This window comes from Ranitomeya imitator, chromosome 6 (genome assembly GCF_032444005.1).
Source record: "Ranitomeya imitator isolate aRanImi1 chromosome 6, aRanImi1.pri, whole genome shotgun sequence".
NCBI lineage: Eukaryota > Metazoa > Chordata > Amphibia > Anura > Dendrobatidae > Ranitomeya > Ranitomeya imitator.
Window position 1 is genome coordinate 177,721,830 of NC_091287.1, and position 19,220 is coordinate 177,741,049.

The 19,220-nt window shown below is 42.1% G+C and overlaps 1 protein-coding gene across 4 annotated transcripts in view; it reads left to right on the top strand.

The window, feature by feature from the left end:
- The window catches only part of COBL (cordon-bleu WH2 repeat protein), a 641,622-nt gene that overhangs the window by 389,702 nt on the left and 232,700 nt on the right, over positions 1-19,220 (top strand). For 2 of the 4 annotated variants that reach the window (XM_069730332.1, XM_069730331.1), the window contains 2 exons: positions 6,556-6,673; positions 18,045-18,218. In XM_069730332.1, coding sequence (XP_069586433.1) covers positions 6,556-6,673; positions 18,045-18,218 — 292 coding nt within the window. The remainder of the gene's footprint in view (positions 1-6,555; positions 6,674-18,044; positions 18,219-19,220) is intronic. The other 2 variants (XM_069730335.1, XM_069730333.1) reach the window with 1 other exon arrangement.

A 19,220-nucleotide genomic window follows, 5' to 3' on the forward strand; every position in this document is an offset into this window, starting at 1 on the left:
GATGGGCTTTTCCTTGCACTGACACTGAATAATCCTCACAGTGCACATAATATGAGAATTCACAGGTCTGCAGTCATATAGAGTGACTGCAGACTTGTAGTTTAAGAATGGTCAACCCCTTTAACCCCTTCATGACCTTTAAGGGCCATATGCTGTACGTCAAAGTTGTGTCTCTGCCGTCACATGCCAAGCCCGCATCTTTCCCGGCAGATGATGGCTGATTTAATCAGCCATTATGTGCCATCAACAGCCAGTGGTGGAGCAGAGCTGTACCTGCAGCTGCTAACATGGCAAATGATGCTGTCAATCTCTGACAGTGGAATTTAATACACACCAGCAGGGAGCACATTCATCCACACACCTATGATTGTGTGTTGCCACAATGGATTGCTACGACAGTTAGGGGTCTTATGAAGACCCCGTGCCTATCACTATGATACGCCTGTGAATGCCAGTGTTTTTCTGGCGTTCATAGGAGATCGTGATCTTAGCCATACATAAGAGTGCGCTGATCAGCTTTACTGAGGTGACGAGACTAAGGAGAACTGCACGCCTGGTTATATGCAGGTCAGCCAGGTGATCTAATCAACACCTGTACAACTAGGAATTAACCCTAGCCTACCTGTCTTTGCTACCATATATATACAGTGTGTATATATATATATATATATATATATATATATATGGTATATATATTGCCAAGCAAGTGTAGGGAAAAGAAGGGGGTAGTGGAAGCTACTGATTTCAGGTCAGCCTCTGTGCTGTTGCTGACTATTGCCCGTGAAAGCCACTAAACATAAAAACACCTGCGCTTGCAATGGTCGCTGTTTCCCTTATAACCACCCAGTATGGTTAACCAAAGAAATATGTGTATGAAAAATCATATACTAAGAACCTATGGAACACACCTATAGGGAAACCAAAAAAATATATAGTGTGTGAGGAGGCAAAAACTTACATTTGTTCACTAGATGTGCAGAAATGGCTGCAGGCTGGATTAGTGTGCAGTTTGCGCTTCACAAGATGCCCTCAGTCGATAATTGCGCTGCTCAGCTGGAGGAGTGAGTCCGGTGGAACACCAGGGAGCGTCCTCCCTGGTTGATGGATCAAGCCTCCGTGATTGCAGAGCAGCTAGATGACTGTGCGGGAGCGTGCTTCGGCCGAGAGACGCTGCCGTGAGATCGCATTGAGTGTGGGGGGCGGGGCTTAATGGTAGTGACGTCACCGAAAGACAAGCTTAGGGATAAAAGGCAAGACATGTACTAGGTCAGTATCCCTGATGAAAAAGGTCCGAGTACCTTGGAAACGCATCAAAAATCTGACCTCTCTGAGAGCTTGTCTTTCGATGATGTCACTACCATTAACCCCTTAATCCCATATGATGCACTATCCCGTCGAGGTGACCTGGGACTTAATTCCCAGTGATGGGATAGTATATTATATGCGATCAGCCGCGCTCACGGGGGGAGCGCGGCCGGGTGTCAGCTGACTATCGTAGCCGACATCCGGCACTATGTGCCAAGAGCGGTCACGGACCGCCCCTGGCACTTTAACCCCCAGAACACTGCGATCAAACATGATCGCAGCGTTCCGGCGGTACAGGGAAGCATCACGCAGTGAGGGGGCTCCCTGCGTGCTTCCCTGAGACCATCGGTACAAGGCGATGTACTCACCTTGTACCGAGCGTCTCCTCCCTGCAGACCCCGGATCCAAAATGGCCGCGGGGCTACATCTGAAAATGAAATTCATGAATAGCTCATTTTTGGTCATTCTGCCTCACAAAAATCAGAATAAAAAGCGATCAAAAAATGTCAGGTGCCCAAAAATGTTACCAATAAAAACGCCAACTCGTCCCACAAAAAACAAAACCTCACATGACTCTGGACAAAAATATGAAAACATTATAGCTCTCAAAATGTGGAGACGCAAAAACTATTAAAAAAAAAAAAACGCTATAAATAGTAAATCAAAACCAAAAAAGTCTGGCTGGTATATAATGGTACAATACTACTTCACTCTTCCCTGGGTGGGGGAAGGATACAGGCTGAGCTAAGGAAAGGTGCATGGCCCTGGCATCTTCACGATCAGAAGTAATCTGGGGAACAGGGCAACCTAGGGCACCCCTAGAGTTAGGGACAGGAAAGATGGGCATTGTTCTTCACTAGGTTTAACTTTTTTGTTACATATAGGCCGGGGAACAAGAACATTAAGGCGAATGCCTTATCTTGCTGTTTTCCTGGGGGTGAAGATAATTTTGGACCGGGGAGGTTATTGCGTCTATATGCTCCGATCTTGAAAAAGAGGTTGTTGATTCTCAGGGGGTTGCACCAGCTGCCTGTCCATTAGGGAAACTGTACCTATGAATCTCTGTCTGAGAGTTCTTAGTGAACATCATAAATCAGTCTTGGCCGGACATCCCAGTATTAAAGCCACCACGGATCTTCTTGCTCAACGTTTTTGGTGGTCATGGGTACATCAGGATGTCCGGGAGTATGTAGCCACCAGCAGTGTCTGTGCGCGCTCTAAAACCTATCATACCCGTCTATCTGAGTCTCTCCAACCATAGGCAATTCTCAGTAGACCTTGAACTCATGTATCGGTCAATTTTATCACTGATCTACCTGTGTAATTTGGTCCTGGTGGACAGATTCAGTAAGATGTCACATTTTATTATGCTACCCACTTTACCTAACGCTAAAACCTTGGTACAAATTTTCATCAGTGAGATTGTAAAATTACATGTGATCCCTATCGATATTCTGTCTGATCAGGGGGTGCAGTTTATTTCCAAATTTTGGAGGGCGTTTTGCATTCGTTTGGTGATCTACCTGTCATTCGCTTCAGTATTTCACCCGCAGTCTAATGGGCAAACTGACCAGAATCTTGAAACTTGCTTTCTGTCTGAGAAGCAGGAGGATTGGGTTACCTACTTACCTCTAGCTGAATAGGTAAATAATCGTTGTCATGAGTCTACTGGTAAGTAACCCATTTTTCGAGGCATACGGGTTTCATCCTCAGTTCAGCTCATTTAATAGGAATCGTTCTTCTGGAATACCTGAAGACAGTGCCAACATTGCTGAAAAGGCGCTGTTAAGGAAGATGAGCATAGATTGTATTTATTTTTTTAGAGGCTCCTGAAGTGATACTATAGAAGAGAGAGAGGATTCAAAAAAATATAAATAAACTGGAGCAGTGGGCAAAAACTAACAAGGAAAAATGCAAAGTACTACATCTGGGCAATAAAAATGAAAAAAGCATATACAGAATGGGAGGAATAGGGCTAAGCAACAGCACATGTGAAAAAGACTTGGGTTTACTAATAGATCATAAACTGAACATGAGTCAACAGTGTGATTCAGTAGCCAAAAAGGCAAATGCAATTCTGGGATGTATTAACAGAAGCCTACAGTCTAGATCACGTGAAGTCATTATTGCCCACTACTCCTCTTTGGCCAGACCTCATCCGGAATACTGTGTCCAGTTTTGGGCACCACATTTTAAAAAAGACATCACCAAACTGGAGCAAGTTCAGAGAAGAGCGACCAGAATGGTGACCGGTCTGCAAACCATGTCCTATGAGGAACAGGATTTGGAAATGTTAAGTTTTCAAAAAACAAGACTGAGAGGAGACTTAATAGCTGTCTACAAATATCTCAAGGGCTGTCACATTGTAGAAGGATCATCTTTATTCTCATTTGCACAAGGAAAGACTAGAAGCAATGGGATTAAACTGAATGGGAGGAGACACAGATTAGATATTAGAAAAAACTTTTTGACAGGGTGATCAATGAGTGGAACAGGCTTCCACGAGAGGCGGTGAGTTCTCCTTCCATGGAAGTTTTCAAATAAAGGCTGGGCAGACATCTGTCTGGGATGATTTAGTGAATCTTGCTTTGAGCAGGGGCTTGGACCAGATGACCCAGGAGGTCCCTTCCAACTCTACCATTCTATTCTATGATTCTATAATTGGCACCAAAAGATTAAAAAAATCATAAATGTGATATCGTTGTAATTGTATTGACCCAAAGAATAAAGCTCCCTTATCAATTTTACCACATGCGGAATGATATAGAAAAAAAAATGAAAAAAAAAAATCTGCAATTGCTGGTTTTTGTTCATTCTGCCTCCCAAAAATAGAATGCTATCAAAAATGTCATGTGCCATTTTTGATAGCTTTCATGTGACCGAGAATTGTACCAATAAAAACGGCACTCATCCTGCAAAAATCAAGCGTTCACATGTCTGTCAGACGAAATATGGAAAAGTTATAGCTCTTAAAATATGGAAACGCAAAAAACTTGTTGTTGCAAAAAATTTGTCTTTTAGTGTGTAATAGCATCCAAACAGAAAAAAATATAAATTTGGTATAGCTGTAATCAAACCAATCCGAATAAATAAATAATCACAAGGAAAAGTGTAAAAAGTAAATAAAACCAATTATTAACCTACTACTGATTTGGTCATTCTGCCTCCCAAATGATCGCAGTTAGGCTCTGCTCACATTTATCCTGTGCACTGCACTGACGCTTACACCGGGTTTAGTTATAAGACAATCTACAAAATTTAAAGTTTCGACCCTGGGTCTTTATCAATCTCAAATTGCTAATGTGGATAGATATGGTTAGCATTTTGTGGATTGCTGTATAAATAAAATATTCATTTGATTGGCGTGCCCAGTACTTTACATTTTATCTGAATCATGTCATTCGGAGATTTAGATGGAAACCCCAATGTATGTTCTCAGCATAGAGCTAGAGCCAGTTTTAGACAAATTAGGGCCCTAGGCAAAATTCAAAGTGGGGCCCTTAATCTTGATATATTCCACAAACACTGTTTGGCCCCCTTCACATGTCCATAGAAAACAAGTACGTGTTATCGGTGTCACCAGTGTTTTCAATCAGTGTGTCGTCCATGTGCCATCTGTGTTTTTCCGGTATGGATATGGGAAATTAAATTACAAAGTTTCTCACATATTTTCCATGTTAAACACGGACGGCACACAGACGATATTTCAGGCCGGTGTCTGTGTCTGGCTGCTGTACTGGGATAACGTGGAATAGTATAATAGACTGCATTATTCCATACCATAGTATATTAAGCCCTGTTCACACTGCGCTTCTGCCTGAATCCCCCTAAAATAGGATTCATTTAAATCCCCGACGGTGCCACAGACTGCACTGACACAAGCAGAGTTCAAATGAATTTGAATTTTTTCTTGAAATTCACCGTTTGATTTATTTTCTAAGGGTATGTTCCTATGGTCAGAAATCAGCAGCGCTTTGGATGCAGCACGTGTCTGCTGCGTCGAAAGCACGTCCATCTATTGAACGCAGGTGAATCCTCTGTGATCATTGAACCGCGGGGATTCACCACGTCCGATAAATTGGACGGGTGAATTTCTCTTGCGGAGGCTCGCGTCTCAACAAGTTAAATTGACATGCTGCGGTCTGGAAAGACTCTGCAGGCGTCTGTGGACATAGAGTGGACATAGGATTTCTTGAAATCCCATCCACTATGCTGTAACAGCTGGACGCATTCTGTAATGTTGTAGATAAGTCCCCGATGTATCCTGAAAGGTAAGAAAAACAGGTTATATTATACTCACCCAGGGGCGGTCCCGGTGCGGTCCAGTCCGATGGACATTGCAGTCTGGGTCCGGCGCCTCCCATCTTCATACGATGTCATCCTCTTGTCTTCCTGCCGCAGCTCCTGTGCAGGCGTACTTTGTCTGCCCTGTTGAGGGCAGAGCAAAGTACTGCAATGCACAGGCGCCGGGCCTCTCTGACCTTTCCTGGTGCCTGCACGCTGCAGTACTTTGCTCTGCCCTCAACTGGGCAGACAAAGTACGCCTGCACAGGAGCCGCAGCAGGAAGAAAAGAAGAGGATGACATCGTATGAAGATGGGAGGCGCTGGACCCGGACCGCGACGCCCATCGGACCGGACTGCAGCGGGACCGCCCCTGGGTGAGTTTAATCTAACTTCATTTTCTTATCTTGCAGGTTACATCGGGGGCTTATCTACAGCATTACAGAATGCTTTGGATAAGCCCCTAATGCCGGTGGCCTTAGCTTATAGGCCAATTTTGGGGTGACAGATTCCCTTTAAATTCCCAACTAGGACTATATTCTGACTGACATGTGTTGACTACTTTGCCAAGCATCTTTAATTTGATAGAAGTCAATTTACCAACTGTACTGTTAAAATGACTGCTCTTGATTCATTGCTTTGAGGAACCCATAGCCAGGCTCTACGAAATGTCAGGATTTCAAGAAGCCCCGGTCTAGAAACACAGGGCTAAACACATCTTTGGTCAAGTTAAAAATCATGAAAAATATCACATTGAATGCAGTAGCTTAAGAGCTGTTAGAACAGAAGAGAGGAATGTATTACATACACTAATAGATTATACAGGTTGTTGTAACACTTAAGAGAATACAGTTATTTGCAGTTACTTTAACATAATTTAATTTGTTTTTATTATTTTTGAATAAAAATGTCAATGAACAATTAGATGCTTATAAGTGAGTTCTCAAACAATGTTTCTCTTCATTCAGCTATATGCTGCAGTTCAAAAAGAAGAGCAGAAAAAGAAAAGAAGAGCTCCACCACCGCCAACCTCTCAGATGCCAAATCAAAAACATAAAGATTTGGAAAACAGAAAAAGCTACACTGGTAAGTAGTAACAGTTGTGAAGACAGCATGTTCTAACGATTGGCTGTAAAAATGTACTGCAGTGTTGTTTGCCCCCAATTTGTAGAGCATGCAGTGAAATGACCTGTATATTGCATGTGATTACAGATTGTTCAGATTGTTGCCAACCTATAGGTTGGATGAGTGACATAACTGCATTTTAAGATGTATTTTTGTACTCTTCCTCCATGTTCAGACTGCTTTATTTTAGAGCATTTACTACTATTTTTTATAATGTAGCAGTGCAGGTGCTTTTTAAATTTGGGCACTAATGTAGGTTAAGTTTAAATTAGATTAGTGTACAGAAGACTCCCAAACTATCTGTGATCTGAAGTCTATAAGAAGCTGCTGTCTTGTTACAGAAGATCCTGCATTTATAGTACAAGTCCTAGCTTTATTGGCTTACATCCACACATTGCAATGAGGAAATGTATTGCTCAATATGGCTGTTTGTATTGATCACATTAGATAGGCATGTATGGTTTATGCATAGTTTTGCATAGTTTCAAAACTACATTTGAATGTGTCTTGAGACAAATTTCAAAAAAACTTTACCTTTAAAAAAGAAAATCGTCAACCGTATATAATTGCACCATTTTTTCCTGATAAGTCATATCAGAAAGTACCATAAGTGTATTTTTGTAATAGTTAAAGGGTTTAACCAGGATTTTTTTTACTGTGGCCCTAAAAACTAACAGGCAGGTAACAGGCTAACTACCTGCCTGATCTGTCTTGCACAGAATGGTCACCGACCGCTGCTATCGCCGATTCAGATCCTCCACCTCTCCAGAGCAGCCCTTCTTCTTCTGGACTGCTCTGTCGACATAGCAGGCACTGGGGAGCTGGCTGTCAGTCAGCATGACGTTAGCAGTCACAGTTGTTGGGACATTAATGTAAGCTGCTAAATTGCTGGCAGGCGCGGTCTATGACTGTACTGAGCTGGCAGAGATCAGCGCCTGGCAAAACAGGCTGGTAGTATGCCACTACCTGCCTGTTAGATTTTAGGCCCATAGTAAATTAAAAATGGCATTGATAAACACTTTACGTTATACATCTTTTACAGTTAATGGACTTTTCACTAAATTTTACATGTTGAACTGGACACTTTTGTCTAGTTTAACATGTAATGTCTAAGGCTGCGTTCACATTTGCGGTGCGTCGGGAGCAACTGCGGCGACGCATGCGCCATGCGCCCCTATATTTAACATGGGGGGCACATGGACATGCGTTTAGTTGCGTTTTGTGACGCATGCGTTTTTTGGGCGCAAGCGTCAGGGCGCAGAGGACGCTGCTTGTTGCATTTTTTTTGCGCTATAAAAATGAACGCATGCATCACAAAACGCAGCGTTTTGCTGTGTTTTGCATGCGTTTTTGCGTGCGTTGTGCGTTGCATCGCCGACGCAGCACACAACAACGCAAATGTGAACGTAGCCTAAATGGGTGTTTTCACTGGGGCCGTGTACATACTCTGTGTATGAGTTGCTATCTAATAACACTCACTTGGACTTAATAAAAGTTAATGCATTAGGTGCCAAATAGTTTCATTGCTAATATTTTCACAAACGTAGAGGCAATATTAAAAAAACACAAGTTTTTGCTCCGCTTTGCAGCCACTATTACATTATGTGTCCAGTACAACATGAAAAATTTGATGAAAGGTGACTTTTTCTTCAACCCCCGATTAGATTCCCGTTAACCGTACTGCTTGGGCCAGCAGTTGCATTTTTAACTGATTTCTGCTTGCTCTGCAAGAAAATGTAGGTATAATTCAAAGCTGAATGCTGCGGCACATGCAATGAAACATTATGTCCCCATGCTGGCCAGTGACAAGATGAACTTTGTGGGTGGAGTTACCACATATTGTGCTCCCATCTCACAGAAGATGACAATTGCTGCAAGCCCAACGTTTCCCATGATATCTGTACCACAGCTCCAGTGTCTGCTGTAATGTCTATACCACAGCTCCAGCGTCTCATGTGATGTCTATATTGCAGCCCCAGCGTCTCTTGTGTTGATTATACTATAGCCCCAGCGCTTTCTATGATGATGATTATACCGCAGCCCCAGCATCTCTTGTGATGATTATACCACAGCCCTAGCATGTCGTGATAATTATACCCCATGTCTCCTCTGATATCTATACTGCAGCCTCATGTCTCCTGTGATGTCTATAATGCAGCCCCATGTCTCCAGTGATGTCTATACTGCAACCCCATGTATATTCTTCATCTCCCATGTCTCCTGCAATGTATATACTCCAGGCCCAGTGTCTCCTATGTGATGTATATACAACAGTCTCAGTGTCTCCTATGTGATGTATATACTCCAGCCATAGTGTCTCCTATGTGATGTATATACTCCAGCCTTGGCATCTCCTATGTGATGTTTATAAAGCAGTCACAGTCTCCCCCTGTGTGATGTATATACAGCAGTCTCAGTGTGCTCTATGTGCTGTATACTGCAGATCTCCTGCTACTTGAGTTCTATAAATGTTTTATGAGCAGTGATGATTTTCCCACTGTGAAGAGACTTGCATTTGTGTTCAGTACCACTTACTGCTGAGAGTTCTTTACAAAATTTATCATCGCAAGAATTCACCTGTTCTCCAGACCAACTCAAATCTTGAAAAGAAGTTACATGTAGCAACATCATCAATATGACCCAAGATCACAGCCACACCTAAGAGCTAATTGTATTGGATTGACAGAGAGTGCAGATAAAAATGACATATTTGGAGTCAGCTTTGCTTCAACTATGCAGCCACAACAGCTGCTAACTGGGGTGTAACCTAGTTTAAAGATTTCCTTATACAACTCTATGTGACTTCATACTTCTGAATCCTGACAGCTTGCCGTGTGCATTCTGTCAAAATTCATCGAGTGTTACTGATGAGAGGAAGTGGTCACGTGACCACATGTATGCAATTTGCATACTTCTGGTCCCATTCCTACCAGATGTGCTCGGCTTCTCTCAATCAGCACATATAGTTGGAAAGTGACTGCAAGTATGCAAATTGCATACATGTGCTCACGTGACCACCCACTCTCATCAGTAACACCAGTATATCTTAACAGCGTGCACACCTCAGTCTGTCAGGATTTAGAAGACTTAAGTTACTTAAGGTACCTTCACACATAACGATATTGTTAACGATATCGTTGCTATTTGTGACGTAGCAACGATATCGTTAATGAAATCGTTATGTGTGACAGCGACCAACGATCAGGCCCCTGCTGGGAGATCGTTGGTCGCTGAACAAAGTCCAGAACTTTATTTCGTCGCTGGACTCCCTGGAGACATCGCTGGATCGGCGTGTGTGACACCGATCCAGCGATGTCTTCACTGGTAACCAGGGTAAACATCGGGTAACTAAGCACAGGGCCGCGCTTAGTAACCCGATGTTTACCCTGGTACCATGCTAAAAGTAAAAAAAAACAAACACTAGATACTTACCTACAGCCGTCTGTCCTCCAGCGCTGTGCTCTGCTCTCCTCCTGCACTGGCTGTGAGCCGGAAAGCGGAGCGGTGACGTCACCGCTCTGCTTTCCGGCTCACAGACAGTACAGGAGGAGAGCAGAGAAGCAGAGCGCAGCGCTGGAGGACAGACAGCTGTAGGTAAGTATCTAGTGTTTGGTTTTTTTTACTTTTAGCATGGTATCCAGGGTAAACATCGGGTTACTAAGCGCGGCCCTGCGCTTAGTTACCCGATGTTTACCCTGGTTACCGGCATCGTTGGTCGCTGGAGAGCGGTCTGTGTGACAGCTCTCCAGCGACCAAACAGCGACGCTGCAGCGATCCGAATCGTCGGTATCGCTGCAGCGTCGCTTAATGTGAAGGGGCCTTTAGAGTGACTGCCAAATTGGTGCTCAAACCAAGGATTTTTCTAGGTAGAGTTTCCAGGAGAAAATAGCTTACTCGAGGGAGGCCTATCTTCTAGCATGTAATAACTGTAGATATAAGAGGGATCTGTAGGATATATTACCGTTTTTGTGTAACAAAAGAATGTGTTGTCCTTAACCATATTGACCTAGTGAGGTAAATGGAGTGGCTGCGAATAAAGGCATAGTTTTGCACTGTAGATTTAGATAATTATCTGGATATCAAGTTACATTATCCATGCTATCCTTAGTTGAACTGCTTTTGAACAAGCTAAATACATTCATTAGAACACATTAGAGATACCCATGTGTGTAGCAAACAATATGTAACAGCTACATGTTAAAGATGATGACAACTATTTTGTCACCTATTTGTTTTACATTTTCCTTTTTACATTTTTAATTACATTTGAATCGTGAAGATCAAAGCAAAACTGCAGTTATTCATAGCTGTGGTGTAAATCAGGGGCATGATAAGCCAGAATTCCATGCAGACTGGCTCCACTTTTATACAACAGCTTTATTAATAGGGCTCTGAACACACTATTGCTGGGTCTCCCACAGTGTTTTGCAATGGCAGAACAAGGAAGTGTTTACTACTATTCTTGGATTAAAAAAATACAAAACCTTATTAGAAACTTGATGGATAGATCTGTTATAAATGGAAGCTATAGTGTCTAACTGTTGTAAGACATTTTTGGGGTTGAGGTGTGTTGTGTTTTCTGGTTTGCAATGTATTATAGTTATGTACTATAAAATTAGTTTTACTTAAAGATAACCTATCACCAGGTTTAGCATGCTAATCTGGACAAATCATGGAATTGTGACTACAGTGCTCAATAAAACGTAATTTTTATTTTTTAATTTCCCATCTCCGTTGTGGATATATTAGCTTATAAGGTTTATATGCTAATTTCCACTACAATGTATGTACAATTTTTACCATGCTTGACATTGACTAATTATAAGCAGGCAGCATCATGCTGGAAAACAAGAAAAAACGCCCCAGAGAATGTCAGAATCTGCTTTCTCTGTGTGATATGGAAATGTAATAACTCACAGCTTTGCTCTTCTCAATGATCTTCCAACGCCTACTGTAATTACAAGAGTAGGAGATAATCAAGTAAAGCTGTATCGTTACAAACACTTCTACAGCTTTCATTCCACAGCACTGTCAGTGTGGTGGTAGGGATAGTAGAGTATGATGGTGCTGTGGGATGAAAGCTATTGATGCAGAGGTGTTAGGCTACGTTCACATTTGCGTTGTGCGGCGCTGCGTCGGCGACGCAACCCACAACGCAAATATGAACGCATGCACAAACGCTGCGTTTTGCGATGCATGCGTCGCTTTTTGCATGGTTTTGGGCGCAGGAAAAACTGCATCATGCTGCGTTCCCTGCGCCCTGACGCATGCGCTGCAGCGTCGCATGCGTCGCAAAACGCAAATGCAACGCATGTCCATGCGCCCCCATGTTAAATATAGGGGCGCATGGCGCGTGCGTCGCCGCGGCTGTGCCCGACACAGCCGGGAGCGGCGCCAATGTGAACGTAGCCTTAGTAATGACACAGCTGTTTAACTTCTCTCCCCCACTTGGAATCACAATAGACTTCCAGCAGTAAGATAAGTGAAGACAGCTGAGCTATGAGTCTTTAAATGTCTTTCCATATCACACAGAAAAAGCCGATTCTGACTTATGATGAGTCAACTTTATGCAGAGGAAAAAGTAAATGCCCCCAGAAAAGATTTTATGCTATCTGGCTTATAGTGAAAATTAGCATATAACATTTACCAGCTAATATCTCTGCAATGGAGAAGAGAAATCAAGAAACAAAAACTGTTTTATTCAGCACTGTTCCATGATGTTGCCAGTTTAACATGACAAAACTAGTGAAAGGCCTTCTTTAAAGCAATAATTCATATTGCCATTGGAGAACATACATACCGTATGTAAGATATGGAAAATTTACTATTAATAGACAAGAAAAAGTCTATGTGAGATCTCACTAATTGGCAGTCTTCGTTTATGGATTTATTGTTTTATAAACATTCTCACAACTTTATTAGACTAATTTTCTATTCATTAGATTTTTCATAATTTTCTAAATCATATTGTAATCTTGACTCAATAACTGAAATCTCAGTTCTGCCCTTATTATGGCGTCATGTTTTGGCTCATCTTGCACACACTTTAATGCCTGCTTCCTACATACACATTCATTGCTGAAATTGCTGGCATCACGGACATGGTAGAAACATTAATAAGAAAACTTGTTTATTATACTAATAAAATTCGGGAAAGAATGCTACCTATAGAAATGTTTAAAGGGACACTGTCACCTGAATTTGGAGGGAACAATCTTCAGCCATGGAGGCGGGGTTTTTGGGTGTTTGATACACCCTTTCCTTACCCGCTGGCTGCATGCTGGCTGCAATATTGGATTGAAGTTCATTCTCTGTCCTCCGTAGTACACGCCTGTGCAAGGCAAGATTGCCTTGTGCAGGCATGTACTACGGAGGACAGAGAATGAAATTCATTCCAATATTGCAGCCAGCATGCAGCCAGCGGGTAAGGAAAGGGTGAATCAAACACCCAAAAACCCCGCCTCCATGGCTGAAGATTGTTCCCTCCAAATTCAGGTGACAGTGTCCCTTTAAAGAGAGTCGGTCATTAGGATCAACCCCTTTAAGCCGTTTATATTTGCATGTATGTCATGAATAAAATGATACAACAGAGCTGAGCCTTGGCCCATAAATAACAATAAATAATAGTAATAATAATAATAATAGATCTGAACAGTTCAACTACCTTACCTCAGCTTCTTGGTACGTTGCACAGCTTTCCACACTGACTTTCCCCTACCTCATCTTGGTATGCTTTTCAACTAACCCCTGCTATGCCCCCAATGTTATTTATGACCTCCTGTTTATCCTGCCTTGATCATCCTGGATCCGGCTCACTCTTAATTATCTGACCAAGATGAGCACAGACCACTCTCCTCAGCTCCACACCTGAATGCATTCTCAAGCAAATATATTGCAAACCATACGTCTGCAAGACGTCAGTCTGCCTAGTTCATCTTAGAAGTGTGAGCTATGAAATAATCCAGAATTGACCAGAAGGGAACTGAAGGTAGCTGGATACTTAGTCACTGTAAACAATGTTTCTGTTTGTCTTCACTCTCACCCCTATAATCCTTCACTTTTTTTCTAACCCCCTAATCCCTGCACCTAATAATGAACTGGTCATTGCTCCCTCCATCCTCCCATCCATCTCACCTCCTCCTCAGAACTGTCACTCAACATCCAATCCTTTGTCTACAAACACAGACAGACCTCTCTTTCCTGCTCTCCTGTTATCACTATCTCTGTTCCTCCTCACTGCCTGCGATATCTCTCCAAATCCTGGTCCTCCTCACCACATCCCCACAGTCATTTCTACCTCCCATCCACGCTCTATCACACATTTCCTTAACCTCTATAACCTTATACCCATTTGCCCAGCTCCCGCTTCCCAAGTCCCACTAACAGGAGCTCTATGGAACGATCGCTCTGTAACAAACTTTCCTACATCCATGATCTTTTTATTGCTAACAAACTTTCCTTCCTCACCATCACCGAAACCTGGCTCACCCCATCTGACACAGCCTCTCTTGCTGCACTTTCATATGGTGGATTCCACAAACAGTCCCTCACTGCTTTCAAGGCCACACTCACCACAGCAAAACAAACTGTCTCATCTCTCATTTCCTCCCTGTCTCACAACCCTAAACAGCTAAACCTCCTCCCTCTCTATTCATCTCACCTGAAGACTTTACCTCATTCTTCAAGCAGAAGATTGATAACATCAGAAAAAGCTTTGGCCTGCAATCACCACAGACCCCCCTCATAACTGCTCAACCCTCCTCTTCCAAAACCAACTTCTTCATCATTACAGAAGATCAACTTTCAGCCCTGCTCAAGATCATATCTCACCACCTGTGCACTGGACCCAATCCCAACCAACTTCATCCCAAACCTCGCCACAGTCTTCATCCCAACCCTAACCCATCTTTTCAACCTATCACTAACAATTGGTGTTTTCCCCTCATGCTTCAAATATGCCTCAATCACACCGAGCCTCAAAAAGCTCTCTCTTGACTCATCCTCTATATCCAGATATCGCCCTATATCACTTGTCCCCTATGCCTCCAAACTACTGAAACAACACGTCCAATTTGAACTGTCCTCCCACCTCTCTTCCTTCTCCATCTTCGACCGCTTACAATCTGGCTTCCAACCGCTTCACTCCATTGAAACTGCCCTAACTAAAGTCATTAATGACCTACTAACTGCCAAAGCTAAGCGACACTACTCTGTCTCGCTGCCTTGGGGTAACCCTTGACTCTGATATCTTCTTCAAACCACATATCCAAACCCTTTCCACTTCCTGCTGACTTCAACTCAAAAATATTTCCTGGATCTGTACATTCCTCAACCAAGAATCTGCAAAAACCCTAGTCTATGCACTCATCATCTCAAACCTTGACTACTGCAACCTCCTGCTCTGTGGCCTCCCCTCTAACACTCTCTCACCTCTCCAATCTATTCTAAACTCTGCTGCCCGACTAATTCACCTGTCCCACCCGCTAATTCACCAGCCTCTCCCCTCTGTCAATCACTTCACTGGCTCCCTATTACCCAGAGCAGGGCCGGCATCAGCACCCGGCATACCCGGGCAAGTGCCGGGGCCCTAGCGAGACAGGGGGGCCCATTCAAGGCCGGCGTTAAGGGCAGGCAGCTGCCATCCACAACCTGTCTCCTCCATACGTCTGTGAGCTCATCTCCCGGTATTTAGCTCCCAGCTTTACTTGTCACTTATGTCCTCTTCCCACAATCGCATACAAGATTTCTCCCATGCATCCTCCCTACTCTGGAACTCTCTACCCCAACATATGAGACTCGCCTACCGTGGAAACCTTCAGAAGGAACCTGAAGACCCACCTCTTCCGACAAGCCTTCAACCTACAGTAAAAACCACTGCACCACAAGCTCTCCCCTCACCTATTGTATCCTCACCTATCCCTTGTAGATTGTGAGCCCTCGTGGGCAGGGTCCTCTCTCCTCCTGCATCAGTCGTGACTTGTATTGTGAATATCAACACATCCCAAATAAATTACTTTAGGAAAAGAGGATCCATTCAACCAAAATCATTTTAAAATAAATCTTTATTCCAATAATTTTAAAACAATATTAAAAATTCAAGCATGAATTGCAAAAGTGACAAGTGCAAGTCTATGTATTCATATTCAAAATCAAGTTTAGCCAAGTGGGTATTAGCTCCTTGGCATATCAAATGTATCAAATATTATTGAAAACTGTCACCAAAAGTCCATTTGTAGAGTAGATGAATATAGGTAAAGCTAGTGATTTTTATATATAAAGTGCATGTGCCAGTATCAGAGAGCTTAGTGCAGCCTATACACTGTTATGTAACAGAATATCTACTCTAAAGTAAATAGGACAGAAAGTTCAGTTCCGATATAAAAGTATTTACATAAGGTGCCGAGCGCTTCTATGAGGTAGACTAGCTCAGTGTCACCACCCCGTTTCGCCATATGCTTCTTCAAAAAAGGGGGCAATCTTCAAAAGGAACCTGAAGACCCACCTCTTCCGACAAGCCTACAACCTACAGTAACCACTGATTCACCAAACCACTGCACAACCAGCTCCCCCCTCTCCTATTGTATCCTCACCTATCCCTTGTAGATTGTGAGCCCCCATGTGCAGGGTCCTCTCTCCTCCTTCATCAGTCATGACTTGTATTGTGTAAGATTACTTAACTTGTTTTTTATTATGTATACCCCTCCTTACATGTAAAGCACCATGGAATAAATGATGCTATAATAATAAATAATAATAATAATTTACATATTTAGGGCTCACTCACACTACAGTATAAATTGGACTTGTGCAATCCGATAAAAGTTGGATTGCACACAGACTAATTTTATTCAGTGAGGTAGTGCAGATCTGTGTATTTTTTCCCAGCTGTATTCGGCATGAGAAAAACAATTGTAGCATGCAATGATTTGACTGTGAAATTGGTAGAGTGCGAGAAAAAAATTGGTTACCATACCAGTATGGTGTCCGATTTTTAGGGATACATTACAATTCTGTAACATAGGAAACTGTAAATAGTCCTGTAAATGATGAATAGCTGCTGAGTAAAAAAACGGATTGTATTCAGACAGCTAACGGATGAGAAGGGAGAAAAAAATCGGCCAACTTTTCTGGATGAGAATGGGGCCAATTTTTATATACTAGTGTGAGCATACCCTAGGAAAAAGTGGTTTTCTCTGGAATTACAGACATCAAAGCTATCATTTTATTCAACTTTCTATGACCTGCATGGCCATATAAGCAGGTTAGGAAGGTTGATCCTACTGCTAGATCTCCTATAAAGATGCTGTATTTCAATAGTACCTCACATTTCTGAGATTTTTTTTTTATTTCAGCATATTCTAAAAATTTCATTAAAACGTTTGTATATCTAAGAGCTCAGATAAGCGTATTTTACTTCCTGATGTTGTCCTTATGGAAAACGGAATGTAAGTAAACCTCACCACAGTCAATGAGGTAATTCACATGAGCACTTTAACACTCAGACTGAAGATCTATGTGTAAATAATCGCAGCATGCACTACTCTGATTCTTTGGGTCAGGGTCACCCATTGAACTCAATGGGTATATTAAAAACCAGACGCCATATGGACACCATTCCTAAGACATCCACTTTTAACTGATCCTTTGCAATTAATAACTTAGGAAACTGTATATAGTAACTTAATTTAATTGTTGATGTATAAAAACAGAATCCTTATAGATGTACATTTGTAAAAAAAAACACTGACAGGCTGTGTACTTCCTCCATTAAGCTCCGCCTACTTCCGCATACTTCTGCATGTGTCCTGCGTACCTGTCTTTAACATTGGGTACGCATGGATATGCGGATGTATGCAGATGCGTCTGCACAAAACGCAACTTGTTGCGTTCCCGCGCGGTCCGAGGGTGCGTCAAAACAACGCATCCGCATACATTCGCATGTCCTGCGTACCCAATGTTAAAGATAGGTACGCAGGACGCATGCAGAAGTATGCGGAAGTTGGCGGAGCTTAACAGTGGAAGTACGCAGCCCTCCACAAAGCCCTCGAATGCTAATGTGAACTTAGCCTTATGAATGGCATAAGAATGACATCACAGATGAAAAATTGTCCATTTTTTTCTGGAAGATTTTAAATATGCTCGGATAATCAAATCATACTACAATTGCCCCAATTACTCCTCACCTCACTTTAATAAACTATTTGATCCAGATTTCTTATTGAAATAATGATGCCCATTTTCTAATCTAAATGAGTTTGTCTCATTACAGTACAGTAGAAATAAGTTACAATTAATATATTCTGCATAAAATAACTTGTGTATCTTCATATAGGTAATGGACGGGAGGTACCACAAAAGCCCCCAAGAGGAAACTCCCGAAGCCCACCCCAGTTAATGATACCCCCACCCCCTCCCTACCCTCCTCCTGATCATGACATTGTGGACCCACCAGTGTTTGAAAATGGAGCTCCTCTAACAGGACCAACTAGACCCATACCTGCTAAACGTAGGTTCTGAACAAATCTAAATTTTGATATGCTCCTGTCAGCTCCACTTTTCCTTTGATATGTCCTGCTTCTCTTATAAGTGTCTATGCCCTTTCTCTTTCCCTTCACATCCTTCCTTTCTGGGGTCTTAACAGATCACTGAAATTTCTTATAGAACATAAGAAGCAGATATGTGATTGTCTGGCCACCTCTCATGGAAAATGCCAATAGCCAAAGTGATCTTGGAAGACTGCCTAGGTCTACATTCTATTACTTGGTGTCACTTTTTGTATATGCTTTTACCTTAATACTTTCTTTTAAAGGTTTAGTCTTGCTCTGCTCATCTCCACATCAACATGTGGACTGGGCAGGTGACGTCACATCTACACTTGCACTATCTGTAGATGTCTTGCACATTTCGTGTTCTAATGAATGGAGCAGATGCATGATACCTGCTAAATAGGACACGCGTCCTGACAAATACCAATAGCCATGATGTCATCTGTCCCAACTCACTAGCAGTACTAACTCTTTAAATAATTTTAATATATATTACTTTTTATGGTATTGTATATTTAGTTTATTACTTACATTTTGAACAAGTTCAGAAAAGAAATGTCTGATCTTCTAGAAAAAATTAAGAAATGTACAGTGTTGAGCACAAGATGATACAATAATTGTGTCTTGTATCAAGACACAAAAAATTATTATAAGCATCAACCGCAATTTCAGTATAACATTTCGCAGCAAATATAAATCATATTATGCATCTATGGAAACATTTTCAGTGATCAATATTAGACATTATATAGTCTACAATAAAACATACAGGGAGGATACTGGATGGAGTGTAAATCTCTGCCAAAAAATTAAGCTGGGCGAGATATTAAAAGTTGGGTAGTATTGGTTGGTGCAGCAGCTTAGGTGCTGAGCCATTTTATTTATGGTAGTTCCAGGAGGGTTTTACTAGAGTGATGAAGAAGATTTAGTTGTGTGACTCATCACTCCCATTCTCACTCCAG